Source organism: Eriocheir sinensis, chromosome 67 (assembly GCF_024679095.1).
Source record: "Eriocheir sinensis breed Jianghai 21 chromosome 67, ASM2467909v1, whole genome shotgun sequence".
NCBI classification, from domain to species: Eukaryota; Metazoa; Arthropoda; class Malacostraca; order Decapoda; family Varunidae; genus Eriocheir; species Eriocheir sinensis.
Genome location: NC_066575.1, coordinates 7,784,490 through 7,805,899, shown reverse-complemented (window position 1 = coordinate 7,805,899; position 21,410 = coordinate 7,784,490). Strand labels below are relative to the sequence as shown.

Genomic DNA, 21,410 nt, shown 5'->3' with positions numbered 1-21,410 from the left:
CATTGTGCATAACACAGAATTTGTTACGTTCGCTCCAGAAAGCTGCTGGAAATTTTTCGTAGCTAACTCTTGTGTTGTTTTGTTACTAAATACGAACATTTGGAGGACGGATCACAGTGCTTTGACTACTACTATTACTACTGATGATAATGATGATAATAATATCCTACAGCCTCCGTATTAGTAACCAAACACACACCACCGAAGCACCAGGTGGCGGGGCTCTGCTCGACTTGACACGTGCTCCATGTTCAGGCGGTGGTCATAAACATGGTGGTCACTGGTTGAACACTATTTACTCATTATGGTACAGTTTATTTTCGTGCAGATCCTCATGAGTGTCTCCCCCCAGAGCCAGCCGGTGCCCCCGTGCTGGGCGGCGAGGTGCTGCAGCCGGTGGTGGCGGGCAGTTCCGTGGCAGTGACTTGCGCCAGCCCAAACAGCCTGCCGCAGACCTCCATCAGGTGAGAAGCCAACGTTATCATAATTATTTCTTACCGTTTCACCACTTTCCGGGAGGTTTGAAGGTTAGTAAAAGACATGACAACAGAAGAGCAATTAGTTAAGTAGGAAACGCGAAATGGAAGGGTGCATAAAGTAAATCTATCAAAAAAATCTATTTGAAGTATTAATACACCTGTGGCTTATACTGTGTGTGGTTCAGGATCTACCACGGCGGGAGGATCGTGGCGTCCCGGCTGGAGCACACCCCGGCCATCACCCAGGCCCGGGGCAGGGTGAGGGTCAACCCGCCGGACAACGACTCGGAGATCAAGTGTGAGGTGGTCAGCCCGGCCAGCACCAAGCCAAAGGTCACCTCCACCTGGCTCTCCGTCCTGTGTAAGTGACCCCCCCAAAAATATTAAAAATTTCACCTCTCGATAATATAGTGATTTTTTTTCCTAGGTTAATCTTAAGGATCACCACTCCAAACCAATATTCGTAGTAATTTAGCACGTGAAAAAATTAATATTATAATGCATTTTCATAAACGTTTTACCTTGGGGAGGGGCCAGGGGGGCAAGCCTCGTTAATTATAAAGTTGAGTGGCTTGGATTTTCTAAGTCCATTGTTATTGTTTCATGAGTGTAAGCCCAGGCCCTGTAAAACTACAACTAGGTAAATACATGGTCATTACACCTTGCCTCCCCCTCCCCAGTTCCACCCAGGGAGCTGATGGGTTCTCTAGAGCCTGAGGTGGCACAGGAGGGGTCCCAGGTTACTCTCACCTGCCTCACCTCGTCCAGCAACCCCCCCGCTAATCTCACCTGGACGTCCCAAGGCTCACCGCCCCCCATGGCCACCACCACCACCGCCCCGGCAGCCTTTGGGGGCACAAGTACGAGGTGGGAATGAAGTTATGAAAGAGGAAATGCTTGAAAGATTGATTGAATGCAGGAAAATCTGTGCTGTGATTTAATTCCCTTCACTGACAACTCTATATTGAGCATTCACATACTTTTAGCTGATAACAAATAGTTTTACTGATGGTATTTTTTATTAATGTTAGTCTTCTGTGTGTGGGTATGAGTGTAGTGTGTGTACCTAAGTAGTTTTATCGCCACTGTCTCTGCTTTTCTTTTATATATACTTTCGTGAGCACCAAACCAAAACCTCCGATAATTACAAGATAGTATTAACCCGGTAGCTGCGGAGATCATGCTTCTTAAATCCCCCTCTATGCGAATTAATGAGAAAAAATCATCACTCACACAAACCATTTCATAATAAATATCAACACATTTGTGATCAGTTTATGCATCTTCTATTTTGGGGGGTTTATATCATGGTAAAAATTTGGCCCGCCACTGGTACACGGTAAAGCCACAAATCTGGCCCGTCGCTGGTACATGGTAAAGCCACAAATTTGGCTCGTCGCTGATACATGGTAAAGCCACAAATTTGGTTCATCGCTGGTACATGGTAAAGTCACAAATCTGGCCCGTCGTTGGTACATGGTAAAGCCACAAATTTGGCTCGTTGCTGATACATGGTAAAGCCACAAATCTGGCCCGTTGCTGGTACATGGTAAAGTCACAAATCTGGCCCGTTGCTGGTACATGGTAAAGTCACAAATCTGGCCCGTTGCTGGTACATGGTAAAGTCACAAATTTGCCCCATCGCTGATACATGGTAAAGCCACAAATTTGGCCCGTCGCTGGTACACGGTAAAGCCACAAATTTGCCCCATTGCTGCTACCAGGTTAATATGACAGAAATGAGCACCAAGTTCATGGGAGGCAGTGGCTGAATCGACAGAGTAACACCACCGCGTTCAGGAGGACGTGAGTTCAATCCCCGCCCGGTGCCACCAAGCTGGGATTTTTCAGCCGCCGCCGAGTGGCTTAAAACTACCCACATGCTGTCCAGAAGACCACCTATCAACCCGGACTCTAGATTCTAGGATTAAAGATGAGCTCCGGGAGGGCAGCATGAGCCAATGCAAGATGGCGACACTATAAACACTCGCCTGCGCCAGAACGGGCTGGGCCGACCATCAGGACCCACTGGGAAGAAGCCTTGGGCCGACCATCAGGCCCCACCGGGAAAAAGCCTACCGGCGCTATAGGCCGCGACGTAAAAAAAAAAAAAAAAAAAAAAAAAACAGTTTTAGCGTATCCCTCCAATTTCACATTTTTTCCTGATTTATATTTAGTGTTCATATTGTGCTGCATGAGATGATGGTAATGGGGCTGGTGGTGCAGGTCTGAGGTGGTGATGGTGGTGCAGGCCCTGGACCATGAGAGGCGCCTGTCGTGTGAGGCGGACAACGGCTTCGGCTCATCCCTGCATAAGAGTTTTGTCCTGAATGTCCTGCGTGAGTACCCACTTGAAGACACATTTATAGGATTTGTCTTTCTAAGTGCAGGGAACAGAAACTCATTTATTTGTATTATTTGTTTCTCTTTTCCCCATAAAATAAAGTGGTTATCATATCACAAGAATCTTCAATATACTACTTACGATTTCACAACTCTCTCACAACTCATTTATTAGTATTATTTGTTTCTCTGTTCCACGCATTACACTTTTGACGAGTAATTTTGTCTCTCAAACACAGCATTGGAAAAAAGGATAACTTAATATGCTCAGATGTGGATAGTGAGTAACTCTATTAGTCTGCTCCTGTGACTGTCAAATCAATGTTCACCCTATGTTAACATTTTCAGTTTTTTATCACTAATCTCTGTATCATGGCAGCATAAGGGGAGTACTTGTCTTTTTAACTTTTGGGGTCCTATGGTGTGCTGCCCCATCTTCATTCTGTGGGCTTGGGTTCGATTCTCAGCACTCAGCAGCATTATACTCGTACATATTTTAATACATAAATGGTATTGATTGGAAACTACCTCTCCCCTCCCCACAGACGCTCCCGTGTGGCGAGAAAAGCCGCTGCAGCAAGTGGATGTGTGGGAGGGCGAAGACGTCTCCATCACTGCCAGCGCCTCGGCCAACCCCGGGCCCGTCAGGTAAGGGGCCGTGACTCTGCCAAACATAGCCCATAGAGCAGTGGCATGTTGCATTGTCCCTCACCGCCTTCCCTCCCTGGCAGGTACTGGTGGCGGCGCGGGGAGGAGACCCTCGTGGGGGCGGGAGGAGCACTGCGTCTGGGGTCTGCCGTGAGGAGCATGGCCGGCAACTACTCCATCAGCGCCTACAGCCAGCGTGGGGCCATCAACACCTCCTTCTTCCTTAATGTGCAGTGTGAGTATTTGTATTGAGAAGGATTTTTGTGTTGACTAATTAATGCATTCTTTTGATAATTAGGGTTTGTTTACCAAGAGACCATATTCCCTCAGCCACCCAGAGAACTTTTTGGCTGGGTCAGTTCTGTTGATAGAACTTGCCTGGTTTTCCTTACAACCCAGTCAGTTGCAGCCTTGTGGTAGTAGATAGTCTATGAAAATGGCATCTATTTTTATTTTTTTATTTTTTTACAGCACAGAGAGCAACTCAAGGGCAACACAAAAGAAGATGTAAAAAAAAAGCCCGCTAACTGTTGCTCTCATATAGCGATAAGTATAGAGTGGCCAAATGAGAGGTCAATTTTGGATGGAGAGGTGTCTTGATACACTTCTTGATAGAGGTCAAGTCATAGGCAGGAGGAAATTTATGTATAAGCAATTTATATCTACCATTGGCATGTGTCAGAGGGTATCATTGATTTTTTTGGACTTGACTTTGAGCAAAATCTTATTAGAAATCAAGTTCAACACCTGATTTCTCTTTATACTGGACTGCAATTACTGCCTCGTATCACTAACTTATCATGGAAGGAGATGATTTGGTAGCATCAGTTGTCATGGCCATTATAAACACCATTGGTTCTCTTCAGTGTATTGTGTATCTCTTGTTTTTCCCCTCAGATGCACCAGACAGGGTGATGGCCCCAGACAAAGTGATGGTGGATGAGGGAGAGGCGGTGGACATCCGCTGCTCAGCCTCAGGCAACCCCTTACCCTCCCTCACATGGATGGCAGGGTGAGACACTATGGACTCCTCCTTTTCCTCTCTTTCAAGACTCTTCGTTGTAGTTTTCCTTCTATGATAATGGTAATCTTTAGCAGGGAGTCTGGGAAATGCTTATCAAATCCTTTTTTTGATGTCTGTTTTGCTGTCATTAAACACTGCATCGCCGGCAGGAACCAGAGCGTGGGGTCGGGCGTGGGTGTGGCCCGACTGGTGCTGCGCTCGGCTCAGAGGAAGGACACGGGGCTGTACACGTGTCAGGCATCAGGCAGCCTTCCGTCACCCCCCCAGCCAGTGCCCACCAAGCTGATCGTCACACGTAAGAATGATGACCTTCTCTTCTGGCTGTCTGTATATTGCTGGATAAAGACTGAAAATATAGACTTTGTGGCTCAACTTGCACATTAGATTAACATTGCATAAGTATATCTGTATGGTAGTTAGCTCGACTTCCATAGCTTGACTTCCTTCAGTGCCAGTAACAAGAGCTGTGAATATAATGTGTTTTCAGCGATGGTCTTCCACATACGAGGGTTAATATCCACTTCATACAGTCAGCTGGTTGCCACATAGTTTTCCCTTCCTCCCTCAGAGCCAGTGACAATAGCTGAGGAGGGGAACACAGTGAAGGGCTCCTGGGCCTCGCTGGGGGGAAGGGGTCGGCTGGTGTGCCAGGTGAGGGCAGCCCCGTCACCCACCTTCCTCTGGACCACGGACGAGGGAGAGAAGATCTACAACAGCAACAAATACCTCATCCATCAACCAACAGTGAGTCCAAGTTTTTATGCTCTGTTTTGTGATATCTGAGGAGGGAAGGACAGTTTGTGTTTCTTTTCCTTCTTTATTTTGTCATACATATGTGGAGGAAAGCTTTGTGTATGATTCCGTCAATTCTCTCATTTATTTTATCTTGTAGGTAAAGAAAGAGGTCAGCATGTGTGAAAAAAGAAGGACTCTTATTGGCCTTGACCCCAACGTTGCCAGATTTTCATACTCAGCCTCGTGTTTGCCGATTTCCGACCCAAAAGCTGCCTCCTTGACCTCAATAACTGCCTTCATATATAGTTATCGTTAAAATGGTTAATTATTGGTGCTTTTTGGCAATAGCTATGGCTCAGAAACCGGTAAATACGAGGCTCTGAGTACGATAATCTAGCAACGGTGCTTGACCCCCTGGACCGTATTCTTAAACACTCCGGCGCCCTTGCCTACATATTTGACAAGGCTTTCGTAGGAGTTTCGGGCATTTCCAGGGGTAGTTTATTGACCCTAGTGGTAGTTTGACCCTTCTTCTGTGGCATGAACCTACAAAAAACACTCATTAGAACCCGACTGATCTCATTTTTGGCCTTTGGAAATAGTTGATGTGAGAGGCGGAACTGTCTAAGAATACCAGGGATCGTATTGTAAGACATTTCACCGCCCAAGAACACATATTTGACAAGGCTTTCGAAGGAGTTCTAGGCATTTCCAGTAGTAGTTGTGTGACCCTGGTGGTAGTTTGCCCCTTCTTCTGTAACATGAACCTGAAGAAACACTCATTAGAACCCGACTGACCCCCTCTTTGACCTTTAGAAATAGCTGATGTGAGAAGCGAACATGTCTAACAATACCCGTGGTGCAGGAGGTGGACGGCCTGGTGACCTGGTCCTCGGTGCTGGAGGTGTCCAACGTATCCCTGCAGGACTACCGGCCTTACCACTGCTCCGCCACCAACCCCCTCGGCTCAGGCTCCACCGCCCTCACCCTCCAGCCCCCCTCACGGCCCCTCCCGCCCACCAACCTCACAGTGAGATTGTTACTGGTGACACGCACTGAGTCTGGCACAGGGTCTCTTTTGCTATCGCTAATTCCTTAACCTGTTAGCAGCGAGGGATCATGTTTCTTATTGGTCCCTCTAAGCAAGAAAAATGAGAAAAATCGTAACTCACACAAACCATTTCATAATATATATCAAACCATTTGTGATCAGTTTATGTATCATCTATTTTTTGGGGTTTACGTATATCATGGCACAAATTTGGCCCGTCACTGCTACACGGTAAAGCCACAAATTTGGCCCGTCGCTGCTACCGGGTTAAGTTTTGACCTTTATATTACTACAGTGTTAATGTTACTATAATCACACTTGTCATCTATCACTGTTACTATTCTTCAGTATTCTACACCTTGTGATTAAAAGGGTTTATTTATTAACAAACACACTGCACCACAAGATTACTTTACTTTTATTCTATTTAATTTTTCTGCACTCTTCATGGGGACACAGCACTCCCCAGGTAAGCCCCCTTCACTGCGGGCATCATCATGTCTCAAAGAGAGGAAATGTTTTGCTGGTGTTTGAGTTGGGTTTCAGGTAGAATTTGCAGGAAAAATAACAGATGCTAAACAGTATGAGTCACTGTACATCCAGAGGAGCTTCCATACAGTTTCCGTCCCTCGCAGGTTATCAGCGTGAGCAATGTGTCTGTGGTGCTGGGCTGGACCCCAAACCTGGAGGGCAGCCGTCCTGTGGGCTACACCGTCAGGTATCGCCCCACTGGCACTCGCTACTACCAGGTGTGGCATAAGTCTGACTCACAGTTTACCCTTCATCTTTGTCTTTGAATTCAACCAAGGCAAGGAGCACATGGAGTGGGTCTACAGATCATGGGCCTATATTCATAAATGTTATAAGTCAGGACAGTCAAGGGGGAGAGTGAGAACTGCTTCATTGCCTGTCATTCTTCTTGCCTATTGATATTTCATCATCACATCCTTCATCAAGTAGAGGAAGGGTAGGGATCGAGGCAAAACTGCCATTTATTTTTTTGGCTTTATAATTCAAGGCTTGTGTGGGTCAGTCTTTGTCTGAGTAAGGAATTTAACAGGCATTTCTTAATACAAACAAAACGACTGTGAAAGCGGCCCTTAATGTCTGCTGCCTTCCCCAGTATGAGGAGGTCCCTGACGGCAGCAGCACCAGCACTGAGGTGGGTGGCCTGACGCCTGACGTGGAGTACAGCCTCACCGCCCAGGCCAAGAACAACCAAGGCCACTCAGACTATGTCACGCCGCCCATCATCGTCACTACGCTAGGTGAGCTCAGATATATATTTTCCCAACTCTAGAGGGACCTTTGAACTTTGATAACCAGCCCTCTGAGTAGCCCATGAAATATCTGTCAAGCCATCAGCCATGCTCACCACACTGGGAAAGTTTGTTGCGTTGTCATACAAGAAAAGGAATCATAAGGCATTCATGAAGTTCGCTGCTTCAGTCTTCTGTACTCTTCACTCATTCTCTCTTCTGTCATTCTTGACATGGCTGATAGATTTTTGTGTATGGTTTTCCAGCTTATCAGTTGATCTGTCATCTCAGGGGTAGTTCACAGCTAGCATTCAACCATTCTTTGATAATACAGATTAATTTAATTCTTGTGTGTGTATGTTCTTCTAATTCTTTGATTAATTCACCAGCAGGAGGAGGGGAGGTTGGAGGGGGTGAAGATGCCTCCCAGGTCACCAGCTTCCTCCTCCTGGCAATCATCATGGCAGTGTTTGGCCTCCTGGTGCTCAACGCCATCGCCATCGCCTGCTTCGTGCACCACCGCACCAAGAAGAGGGCGGCCCTGAGAGGTGAGGAGCAGGAGCAGCAAAAGGCATAATACATAAATTACACAGAGAAGAGAGGAACTATAAATTGGGGCTCAGACTTACTACTAAGATGGGAAAGCATCTTTCACACACTCTCACACACACACACTTAAGAGAAATTTAAAAAGAGTAGGTTGAAAAAGGCAGCAGTTGAAGCATCATATAAAAAGAGTAATCACCAATTTTAAATAAAATTATACATGGATAAAGCCGTGTCTTATTATGTAAATTTTTTTCTCAACCTTAAAACTTGTGATGTGCTCCATATCACAAACTTTTGATTTTTGTCTTTAAGCATAACCAGCATCAGCCCTCCAGCGGGTAACTTACCAGTAAAATTACTCACATGAATCGCTCTGAAAAGAAATGAGTCCTCCTGTGCACTACCCCCTCCTTGTCCCTCAGGCGTCCACCCTGCCAAAGCCAGCACAGCCAACGCACTGAGCAGCATCACCGCCAACGCTGACCACCGCCACCACCACCACCTCCACCACCCACACAACCAAGTCCTGCTGGCTCTTGACAGTTTGTCCTGCCAGAGGAGTAAAAAGTCCAAGGTGAGGAAGAGGCTGTTTGTAATTATACTTTGTTGGTTAATTTTCTGGCAATCTACTTGAAATAGGTAATCCTGACTCTTGTTTTACTTCTGTATCTTTCAAAGCAGTGCCATATTGATCCCTTTGTGTGAGGGGGTAAGCAGTCTTTTGTGTCTTTGTCACATGCATAGTTGCAGGGTTAGGTATGAGGACCTGACACTAGCTATTAATTTCTCTCGTTAAAGGGTTACATTGCATTGTGTTCCAGTAAATAAATAGACATGATCCATTTCTCTGTGCAATCTTTTTTACTCTGACTGTAATTCTTCTCCTGTGTCTGAGCCTGTGGACCTTTTACTTTGCTTGGTATATGAAAAGTGACGATGGCAATGATGATTTCTTTAGGCCAAACTTGATTCTGTAACTGTATCATATTTTCCAGGGTCGTTTGAGGCCAGGCAGGAACAGGCTGGCCAATGTGATCCCCTTGCCCTCCCCTTCAGCCCATCGGAACAAGATGGCCCATGTCGGGAAGTTCAGCAAGCACACAAAAGGTCCTCAGAAGAGCAGCTCAGCGTTTATGCATAACGGGAAAATACCACGACCGCCTCCCTTCCACCAGCACAACAACAAGAGCGGCTCACACCCTCTGCAGGTCTTGGCGCCTGAGAACAGCAAAACCTCAAAGCAGAGAAAGCAAACCACTCCATCGCCAAGTGTCCCTGAGGCGTGTTCCCTCCTTGTGGCACATAACCAAGAGAAGATCATTGCCTCTAGATCCAGACATGCTAACAATGACCAAGTACAGCTTTCAGACTCCTCACGGGAAAGCACACAAACGGCAATCTTCTGTGAGGACAATATCCCTGAGCCACCTCCCAGAACAGCTCCAGAGAAACCCTTACACCTTCCAGAGCACCAGAGAGCACAGGTCAGTCTACACCAGCTGAACAGTGAGGTCAAGCAGTACTTCCAGAGCAGAGAAGCAGCCCAGCAAAGAAACACTGAAGAGGAATCGAGTAAGAGCCTTGAGTACATTAACTTAGACAACTGTACAGGAGACACTATAGAGCCTGAGAGTGCATCTGGCCAGGCCCAGGAATACAACTACCACCAGGCAAGCCCAGCACAGGTAGATGAAGAGCTGTTCACCTCGGACGACACCACCACCAGCTCGGAGTATCAGGTCATCAGGAACACTCGACCTGCACCACCCATTCCATTCTCACACGTACAAGAGGGACTTCAGACGTCAACCCACATGATGCAAGAGTCACGAATCCCTCACCAGCAGCAAGATATCCAGCACGCACCAGGTCCTCCTCCACCACCCAAGAGCACCAATACAATACCGTCACCAGCAGCTCTTGATTACTGGCCGCCCGCAACATCACCAGGCCACATGCAGCAACATCGCGTGCACTCCGCTTCCCCCACCAGGGCAAGGATGATCCACCAGCCACCTGAGCCACCCATCAAGCCCAGGCAGGTAAGGGCAGTCTCGTACTCACCAACCATTCCACAACAGGGTGAGGGTGCCCCGGGATCACCACCAAGTGTCAGGCATCAAAGGACAGCATCAGAGTCGCCTGTAAGAGTGACTCACCACACGAGGCAGGACTCACCAGGCAGAACGAGTCAGCATATGAGTCGAGCATCACCAGTCAGAGTCGTCCACCATGTGAGTCCCGAGTCACCAGAGATAATAAGACGTCAGTACCGGGCGCCATCTGAGTCACCCGTCCGAACTGTTCACCACATCAGCACTGAGTCACCATCGTCAGCCAGGAGTGTGATGAGGAGAAATTCAGAGTCACCACACAGGCTTGCAGAACATGAGGGAATCTTAAAGTCACCAAGCAGGGAGATGAGTAACTTGGTTCCTTCCCAGTCAGCAGCCAGGTCTAGACAGCAACCAGGAGAGTCACCAAGCAGAGTTATACAGAGACACTTGGAATCACCAGTTCAGTATCGGGAGTATCACAAGGCACCGCCAGAGTCACCAGCTGGCAGCCACGGTCACCACCCTCCACTCACACCCACTAGGCCACACCAAAACCAGGTCACCAGCACACCCAGGAGTTACAAAGCTCACCCATCACCAGACTCACAAGTTGGACACCAGTCTAACCCCCCACACCAGGGCTTGCCTCACACACCACAGAGGCAGCAGCAGAACCAGTCACCAGGCCATGTTGTCATCAGCCGCCGAGCACAAACGCCTTCACCAGTCTCACACAAGAATCCAAGACCCTCACCACTGTCTCCTAAATCAAGTGTGCCTGACCTCACCTCCCCAGAACTCCACTTCAGCACCCCACAAGCTGCATTCTCCTTAGGGCAGCTTAATTCTCTCCAGCTCACTTCACTTCCTCCATCAAACGCAGGTCGGTACAACCTTCCACCAACTCCACCTCGGCCCAAGAAGCCTCGGCAGCTCCCTTCATTCCCTCCATCGCATCCCACACTGGTCCAGCCGTTGCCTCGACCGCCAACCAACACAGCTGCTCGCCAGTTATCACCGGAGGAAATATCAACATCATTTGTGGTGCCTGAAGCTCCCCAAATGCAGGACAAAGAACAGGCCTTGTCTCACCTGCCACCACCGAGGTCTGTCAGTGAAGCAAAAAGCCATGAGAGCAAAAAGAGGTTCAGGGACATTGTTAAGGCATCCGGCTCCCCTAGCACAGTGCGTCGACAGGTTGCCATTCAGACGGACAACTACCAGGTGGAACAGAGCACCCAGAGTGTAAGCAGCATGGCCACACAGTTCGCCTCGGTCAACTCCCCCATCGCCACCAGCTCGCCGCTCACCCACAGGCGCCGCGCACGCTTCCCTGATGACTTCTTGTGGCAGGGCGCTTCAGGCAAGATGTGAGATGCTCTGAGTGTGTTTGGTATAAAGAAATATGTTTGGTTTACTAGATCCATGATACACTACAAGATTAAAAGAGAAAGAAAGCTCAGAGGAGGTAGACTCTTGAGTGTACATTGGCTTTGGTGAACTCAAGACTGTTACACATTTTGTCTTCAGATGAATTTTACCAGAGCACAGAGAAGGCCACACTGACCGACCCCTGAATGGTATTAATAATCTTTCCTCATCCTCATCAGAGCCTTCAAAGTGTCAGTGTTCCATGTTTATTATCTTAATCATTATGGGATGTACTGATACTGAGAACCAACTAAGACATACCAAACAATTACTTTCATGGGAGTGCAAAACAGATTGTGAAGGTTTGGAGAGCATCAAGCAGAGAGACAAGAAGAGAGGAAGCTAAATCAGATGGCACAAGAAAGAATTATGAACTCCAGAAGAAACAAATGATTACAAAGCAGATACCCTGAAACACTGGAATGAGAGAAGTGAGGAAGGTGAAATGAGGAGGGGGCAGGGTGTGGAGTGCATTGAGCAGTGAGATAAGAAGAGGAAGGAAGCTGAACAAGAAAGAAGGAATGAAGAAACAAATTAACACAAAGCAGATACCCTGAAACACTGGAATGGGAGGAAGTGAGGAAGAAGGTGAAGTGAGGAGGGGTCAGGGTGTGGAGTGCATTGAGCAGTGAGATGAAAAGGAGGAAGCTGGATTAGAAAGTACCAGAAAGGAGGACTCAAGAAAAAACAAATCATCACAAAGCAGATTCCCCAAAGCCCTACTGAACAGGATGAAACAAGGGAGGTGAAGTGAGGAAGGTAGAGGAAGCTTAACCAGAGCCACAAGAAAGAATAACAACCAAGAAGAGAAGAATAGACCCCAAAATACCACCTTAAAACACTACAGACTGGGATAAAGCAACTATGGAAGGAAGAAAGGAAAGAAGGATGGTTGAGACACACAGGGATGACTTGGGCCTCAGAAAACCACAAGAAAGCAGGAACAACCAAGAAGAGAAGAATAGGCCCCAAAATACCACATTAAAACACTACAGACTGGGTTAAAGGAAGGAAGGAAGGAAGGACGGTTGACACACAGGGATGACTTGGACCTCAGACGCTGCCCCACAACAATCTTCATACACGATCGTCTTCTTGCGTGACCTCGAGTGCCAGAAGGAGTCCGATGAGGTTGATGAGGCCTTGCAGCATCCACTCGGAGCCTCCAGTAGTGAGTAATGCATTGATGGTTTTGTGTGTTTGCTAATTCATAAAACTTATAGACTAACTTTAAAATTCCTCTTTGCTTTACTCTTTCTTTGCAACATCCACGTGTATCTAAGTAGTGAGTTATGCATTGATGGTTTTTGTGATTGCTTATTCATACACTTATTCAATTCTTAACTTATAGACTGACTTTAAAATTCCTCTTTGCTTTAATCTTTCTTTGAAGCATCCACGTGTATCTAAGTATCTAATTAGGAGCAGTGAGTAGCTGGCTTTTTTTTCATTATTGTTTCCTTTTTTTTTTGCCCTTGAACTGTCTCCTTTGCTGTAAAAAAAGTAAGTAATCAATTAAGGGTTTTGTGTTTGCTAATTCAATCACTTATCTATTATGCTCACCTCATAGACTAGACTTAAGCTTCCTCTTCATCTTACTCTTTCCTTTCCCATCCTTATCCATACACTTTTATTTAGTATTCACCTCAACCTAAACTTAAATCTTTCTCTTAGGCTCCGTTCACACTGTGCCGACTCTGGGCCACGACAACCCAGCGACTTTTAGGACCCCTTCAAACTGTGCCGACTCAGTATCCGGCGATCGTTTCTAGACCTCTTTCCGACTATGTGCGACCCTTTCACATTTCGCACCCAAGACCTCGTGTACCCTCCTGAGTCGCTGGGTTTATCAAGGTATTCTATTGACATTAACATTGCCTACGGGTATTAATACTTGTCAGTGGAGACGGTAAAGAACCCCTAAAGTTAACCCGGTAGCAGCGACGGGCCAAATTTGTGGCTTTACCGTGTACCAGCGACGGGGCACATTTTTCCCATGATATAAACCCCCAAAATAGATGATGCATAAACTGATCACAAATGCGTGGATATATATTATGAAATGGTTTGCGTGAGTGATGATTTTTTCTAATTTTTCTCGCTTAGAGGGAGGGGCCCTTAAGAAACATGATCCCCGCAGCTACCTGGTTAAAGTAAGTGATTAAACAACGAAGTAAATGAACAAATGCTGAATGAACGACTGAATAATTAAACAAGTGAATAAGTAAGTAGAGTCTGAGCGATGGAACGATCCCTGCACACGCGAAAGGTTATAGGAAGCGGAACAACTTCAATACGGTAACAAGTTAATGACCTACTTGAATATAGAATGCTTAATTGATAGGAACCTGAATATGAGAAGAATGTTAAAGTGCCCTTCAATACCTAGTTAAACATGAGTTACTTTTCTAATAGTTCGTCGACAGTGTGAACGGGGCCTTTTTCTTCCTCTTCCTCTTTTTTTTTATCCCATCCTAATTTATAAACTCTTATTTGGTACTTAACTTCGAAAATATGCTAGACCAATTTTCCTCTTCCTCTTCCTCTTATCCCATCCTAATTCATACACTCTTATTTAGTTCTCACCTTAGAAAATATACATGACGACTTTTCCTCTTCCTCTTCCTCTTCCTCTTCCTCTTATCCCATCCTAATTCATACACTCTTATTTAGTACTTACCTTTGAATATAGACTAGACTTGACTTTTCCTCTTCCTCTTCCTCTTTCTTATCCCATCTTAATTCATGCACTCTTATTTAGTACTCACCTTAGAAAATATATAAAACTTAACTTCCTCTTTATCTTCCTCTTTCCTTTCCCATCCTAATCTTTCCCTTATTCCTCTTATTTCTACCTCTTAAGTTCTGCCCTTTCCTCTTTCTTTTTTTTTTCCTTTCCCATCCATATCTTTCTCTTGTTCCTCCATTTCTATGTCCTCAGCTTCCACTTTTCCTTCCCTCCCTTTCTTTTTCTCTTCCTTTCTCATCTCAAATATTTTTCTTATTCTTGCATTTCTATCACTTTTTTTTTTTTTACCTTTTCCTTCCAAGCCAATACTTTCTCCTCCTCTCTCTCATCTCAGCTCAAGTATTTCCTTTTATTTATCTATTTCTAGCTCCTAAGTTATGACCGTTCCCTCCCTTCCTCCATCTTTGTCTCCCTCGTTTCTCTCCCTAACCATTTTTTCTTCCTCCATTCCCCACCTCTCCACCTCCTTCCTTTCCTTTCCAAGCCATAATGCAGCAGTTAATGGGGCTGTACTTAAAGAGCTTTCAGTAATACGAGCAAAATTATTTGAAGAGTAACTCATATTTAACTAGGTATCGTAGGGCACTTTTACATTTTTTTTCATATTCAGGTTTCTATCACTCATTCTATATTCAAGTAGTTCATTAATTTGTTACCGTATTGAAATTGTTCCACTTCCTATAACCAACCGGCCTCTTGCAGACTCCTTACGTTCTTATGTTCTTATGTTCATTCGCGTGTGCAAGGGTCGTTCCATCGCTCAGACTCTACTTACTTATTCACTTGTTTAATTATTCAGTCGTTCATTCATCATTTCTTCATTTACTTCGATGTTTATTCACTTTTTTTAACTTTAGGCGTTCTTTACCGTCTCCACTGGCAAGTACTAATACCCGTAAGCAATGTTAATGTCAATAGAATGACTTGATAAACTGTTATTATTCCTTAGAGCCAAATTATCCAGGTATAGTTACATTGAATGGTCGTTTGGGTAGTGGTGGTGGTAGGCAGAGGGAGGGGGTTGAAGACGGCTGTTAAGAGGAAGCAAGGGTGGGAATGGAGGGTAGAAAGTGGAGAGGGAGGAGGGACAAGGGAGACAGGGACGGTGAGGAGAGGGAAAAATGTAATTGCTGGTAGGTGGAGAGGGGTGGGTGGGCTGTTAAGAGGAAACAAGGGGGTAGGGTGGGGGTGAGGGTGAGGGATACAGGTGGAGGCGGGGCAGGGAAGGTGAGGAGAGGGATGAAGGAAGGTACGCCGTTCATTCTACTGGACGTTGGCTGCGGGTGAGTGTGTTGGGTGAGTGGCTGTGGGTGTGTGATTTGTGTAAGGGGGAGGTTACCGAGGGCGAGGGTGTGTGAGGTTAGGTTTGTGTGTGCCTTTGGATACTCCCTTGATTTATGCGTTGTTGTGGACGGTGTGTGGTTAGTGTGTGGCTCTGGTGGTGGTGATGAGTGTCCTGCCGTGGTGGTGGTGGTGTGGTGAATAACAGACGAATTGGCGCTTAGGGATGTTTGTGGTGGTTCAATGGATGATTCTAAATGAGGTAAATGTGTGTGGTGGAGGTGGGTTTGTATGAATGTCCAAAGTTGGTGGTGATGATAAGAAAAGCAGTTTGAATGGGTATAGGTGTCCGTGGAGTTATATGGATGCGTATTATGGCGGTGACTTTAACGGGGTAATGACTGAAGTGGTGGTAGTGGTGCCTGGCGGTGGAGCGGTACGTGGTGCTCGTTTTCATTGATTTGTTGTTCCGGCTGTTGGTTGGAGTGACCTATTATTGGTGGGTGTGCGTGACGTGACCGCCGCGAGGGTTTAGTGACGTGGTGTGGATGTGAGGGGCCCGTGGAAGCGTGAATGGTGGAAAGTTTAGTGTTACAGTGTGGGCTCGTGTGATAAGGTCTGGAGAAATATGTAGCAGTATTAAAATTGCTCTTGAACTAGTCATTATAACGCTTTAAATGATTTTTTTCTTCCACATAAGTTATGGAATTTCCTTTATATAGCCCGATCTCTGGCCGCGTAATTTGAATATGCTAGTAGTTCGGTGCAGGTTGTATTGAGTGGTAGTCATTTTTGTTCTCCTATTGTACTGAAAACCTAGATCGATCTGAGTTTGCTATTCTTTGATTTTTAGTCATAACTCTTTAAATGATTTTTCTTCTTCCACATTTATGAATTTACTTTATATAGCCCCACATATTTATGAATTTACTTTATATAGCCCCACATATTTATGAATTTACTTTATATAGCCCCACATATTTATGAATTTACTTTATATAGCCCCACACAGTTATGAATTTACTTTATATAGCCCCACACAGTTATGAATTTACTTTATATAGCCCCACACAGTTATGAATTTACTTTATATAGCCCCACACAGTTATGAATTTACTTTATATAGCCCCCCACAGTTATGAATTTACTTTATATAGCCCCCCACAGTTATGAATTTACTTTATATAGCCCCCCACAGTTATGAATTTACTTTATATAGCCCCACACAGTTATGAATTTACTTTATATAGCCCCACACAGTTATGAATTTACTTTATATAGCCCCACACAGTTATGAATTTACTTTATATAGCCCCCCACAGTTATGAATTTACTTTATATAGCCCCACACAGATATAAATATAGTTTATATAGCCCCCCACAGTTATGAATTTAATTTATATAGCCCCCAGTTATGAATTTACTTTATATAGCCCCCCCCCAGTTATGAATTTACTTTATATAGCCCCACACAGTTATGAATTTACTTTATATAGTCCCACACAGTTATGAATTTACTTTATATAGCCCCACACAGTTATGAATTTACTTTATATAGCCCCACACAGTTATGAATTTACTTTATATAGCCCCACACAGTTATGAATTTACTTTATATAGCCCCACAGTTATGAATTTACTTTATATAGCCCCACACAGTTATGAATTTACTTTATATAGCCCCACACAGTTATGAATTTACTTTATATAGCCCCACACAGTTATGAATTTACTTTATATAGCCCCCCACAGTTATGAATTTACTTTATATAGCCCCCCACAGTTATGAATTTACTTTATATAGCCCCCCACACAGTTATGAATTTACTTTATATAGCCCCACAGTTATGAATTTACTTTATATAGCCCCACACAGTTGTGAATTTACTTTATATAGCCCCACAGTTATGAATTTACTTTATATAGCCCCACACAGTTATGAATTTACTTTATATAGCCCCCCACAGAGTTGTGAATTTACTTTATATAGCCCCCCACACAGTTATGAATTTACTTTATATAGCCCCCCACACAGTTATAAATTACTTTATATAGCCCCCCACATAGTTGTGAATTTACTTTATTATAGCCCCCCCACATAGTTGTGAATTTACTTTATATAGCCCCCCACATAGTTGTGAATTTACTTTATTATAGCCCCCCCACATAGTTGTGAATTTACTTTATATAGCCCCCACATAGTTGTGAATTTACTTTATATAGCCCCCCACACAGTTGTGAATTTACTTTATATAGCCCCCCACATAGTTGTGAATTTACTTTATATAGCCCTCCACATAGTTGTGAATTTACTTTATATAGCCCCCCACATAGTTGTGAATTTACTTTATATAGCCCCCCACAGTTGTGAATTTACTTTATATAGCCCCACACAGTTATGAATTTACTTTATATAGCCCCACACAGTTGTGAATTTACTTCATATAGCCCCACACAGTTATGAATTTACTTTATATAGCCCCACATAGTTGTGAATTTACTTTATATAGCCCCCCACATAGTTGTGAATTTACTTTATATAGCCCCCCACATAGTTGTGAATTTACTTTATATAGCACACCACATAGTTGTGAATTTACTTTATATAGCCCCCACATAGTTGTGAATTTACTTTATATAGCCCCCACATAGTTGTGAATTTACTTTATATAGCCCCCCACATAGTTGTGAATTTACTTTATACCCCCACAGAGTTTTGAATTTACTTTATATAGCCCCCCACACAGTTATGAATTTACTTTATATAGCCCCACATAGTTGTGAATTTACTTTATATAGCCCCCCACATAGTTGTGAATTTACTTTATATAGCCCCCCACATAGTTGTGAATTTACTTTATATAGCCCCCCACATAGTTGTGAATTTACTTTATATAGCCCCCCACATAGTTGTGAATTTACTTTATATAGCCCCCCACATAGTTGTGAATTTACTTTATATAGCCCCCCACATAGTTGTGAATTTACTTTATATAGACCCCCACGTCGTTGGGAATTTACTTTATATAGCCCCCACATAGTTGTGAATTTACTTTATATAGCCCCCACATAGTTGTGAATTTACTTTATATAGCCCCCACATAGTTGTGAATTTACTTTATATAGCCCCCACAGTTGTGAATTTACTTTATATAGCCCCACACAGTTGTGAATTTACTTTATATAGCCCCCACATAGTTGTGAATTTACTTTATATAGCCCACCACATAGTTGTGAATTTACTTTATATAGCCCCCACATAGTTGTGAATTTACTTTATACAGCCCCCACATAGTTGTGAATTTACTTTATATAGCCCACCACATAGTTGTGAATTTACTTTATATAGCCCTCCACATAGTTGTGAATTTACTTTATATAGCCCCCACATAGTTGTGAATTTACTTTATATAGCCCCCACATAGTTGTGAATTTACTTTATATAGCCCCCACATAGTTGTGAATTTACTTTATATAGCCCCCACATAGTTGTGAATTTACTTTATATAGCCCCCACATAGTTGTGAATTTACTTTATATAGCCCCCCACATAGTTGTGAATTTACTTTATATAGCCCCCCACATAGTTGTGAATTTACTTTATATAGCCCTCCACAGTTGTGAATTTACTTTATATAGCCCTCCACAGTTGTGAATTTACTTTATATAGCCCCACATAGTTGTGAATTTACTTTATATAGCCCCACACCGTTGTGAATTTACTTTATATAGCCCCCACATAGTTGTGAATTTACTTTATATAGCCCCCACATAGTTGTGAATTTACTTTATATAGCCCCCACATAGTTGTGAATTTACTTTTATATAGCCCACCACAGAGTTTTGATTTTACTTTATATAGCCCCCCACATAGTTGTGAATTTACTTTATTTAGCACCCCCCATAGTTGTGAATTTACTTTATATAGCCCCCCACAGTTGTGAATTTACTTTATATAGCCCCCCACATAGTTGTGAATTTACTTTATATAGCCCTCCACACAGTTGTGAATTTACTTTATATAGCCCCCCAAAAAGTGGTGACTTTACTTTATATAGCCCCCCACAGTTGTGAATTTACTTTATATAGCCCCCCACATAGTTGTGAATTTACTTTATATAGCCCCCCACATAGTTGTGAATTTACTTTATATAGCCCCCCACATAGTTGTGAATTTACTTTATATAGCCCCCCACATAGTTGTGAATTTACTTTATATAGCCCCCCACATAGTTGTGAATTTACTTTATATAGCCCTCCACACAGTTGTGAATTTACTTATATAGCCCCCACATAGTTGTGAATTTACTTTTATATAGCCCCACATAGTTGTGAATTTACTTTATATAGCCCCCACAGTTGTGAATTTACTTTATATAGCCCCCCACATAGTTGTGAATTTACTTTATATAGCCCCCCACATAGTTGTGAATTTACTTTATATAGAACCCCACATATTTGTGAATTTAATTTATATAGCCCCACATAGTTGTGAATTTACTTTATATAGCCCTCACATAGTTGTGAATTTACTTTATATAGCCCCCAACATATTTGTGAATTTACTTTATATAGCCCTCCACACAGTTGTGAATTTACTTTATATAGCCCCCCACATAGTTGTGAATTTACTTTATATAGCCCCCCACATAGTTGTGAATTTACTTTATATAGCCCCCCACATAGTTGTGAATTTACTTTATATAGCCCCCACAGTTGTGAATTTACTTTATAGCCCCCACATAGTTGTGAATTTACTTTATATAGCCCCACAGTTGTGAATTTACTTTATATAGCCCCCACATAGTTGTGAATTTACTTTATATAGCCCCCCACATAGTTGTGAATTTACTTTATATAGCCCCCCACAGTTGTGAATTTACTTTATATAGCCCCCCACAGTTGTGAATTTACTTTATATAGCCCTCCACATAGTTGTGAATTTACTTTATATAGCCCCACAGTTGTGAATTTACTTTATATAGCCCCCCACATAGTTGTGAATTTACTTTATATAGCCCCCCACATAGTTGTGAATTTACTTTATATAGCCCCCCACATAGTTGTGAATTTACTTTATATAGCCCCCCACAGTTGTGAATTTACTTTATATAGCCCCCCACAGTTGTGAATTTACTTTATATAGCCCCCCACAGTTGTGAATTTACTTTATATAGCCCCCCACAGTTGTGAATTTACTTTATATAGCCCTCCACAGTTGTGAATTTACTTTATATAGCCCTCCACATAGTTGTGAATTTACTTTATATAGCCCTCCACATAGTTGTGAATTTACTTTATATAGCCCTCCACATAGTTGTGAATTTACTTTATATAGCCCTCCACATAGTTGTGAATTTACTTTATATAGCCCCCCACAGTTGTGAATGTACTTTATCGAGCCACCCACAGTTGTGAATTTACTTTATATAGCCCCCCACAGGTGTGAATTTACTTTATATAGCCCCCACAGGTGTGAATTTACTTTATATAGCCCCCACAGTTGTGAATTTACTTTATATAGCCCTCCACATAGTTGTGAATTTACTTTATATAGCCCCCCACAGTTGTGAATTTACTTTATATAGCCCCCCACATAGTTGTGAATTTACTTTATATAGCCCCCCACATAGTTGTGAATTTACTTTATATAGCCCTCCACATAGTTGTGAATTTACTTTATATAGCCCTCCACATAGTTGTGAATTTACTTTATATAGCCCCCCACAGTTGTGAATTTACTTTATATAGCCCCCCACAGTTGTGAGTTTACTTTATATAGCCCCCCACAGTTGTGAGTTTAA

General features: G+C 43.5%; 1 protein-coding gene across 2 annotated transcripts in view; it reads left to right on the top strand.

The window, feature by feature from the left end:
• Positions 1-21,410, top strand: part of LOC126988045 (nephrin-like) — a 34,381-nt gene that overhangs the window by 11,828 nt on the left and 1,143 nt on the right. For both annotated transcript variants that reach the window (XM_050845834.1, XM_050845835.1), the window contains 15 exons: positions 353-464; positions 665-840; positions 1,160-1,346; positions 2,706-2,818; positions 3,368-3,470; positions 3,554-3,705; positions 4,368-4,482; positions 4,644-4,789; positions 5,063-5,238; positions 6,095-6,259; positions 6,916-7,029; positions 7,404-7,548; positions 7,929-8,087; positions 8,511-8,662; positions 9,084-12,747. In XM_050845834.1, coding sequence (XP_050701791.1) covers positions 353-464; positions 665-840; positions 1,160-1,346; positions 2,706-2,818; positions 3,368-3,470; positions 3,554-3,705; positions 4,368-4,482; positions 4,644-4,789; positions 5,063-5,238; positions 6,095-6,259; positions 6,916-7,029; positions 7,404-7,548; positions 7,929-8,087; positions 8,511-8,662; positions 9,084-11,519 — 4,451 coding nt within the window. In that variant the 3' untranslated portion in view covers positions 11,520-12,747. The remainder of the gene's footprint in view (positions 1-352; positions 465-664; positions 841-1,159; positions 1,347-2,705; positions 2,819-3,367; positions 3,471-3,553; positions 3,706-4,367; positions 4,483-4,643; positions 4,790-5,062; positions 5,239-6,094; positions 6,260-6,915; positions 7,030-7,403; positions 7,549-7,928; positions 8,088-8,510; positions 8,663-9,083; positions 12,748-21,410) is intronic.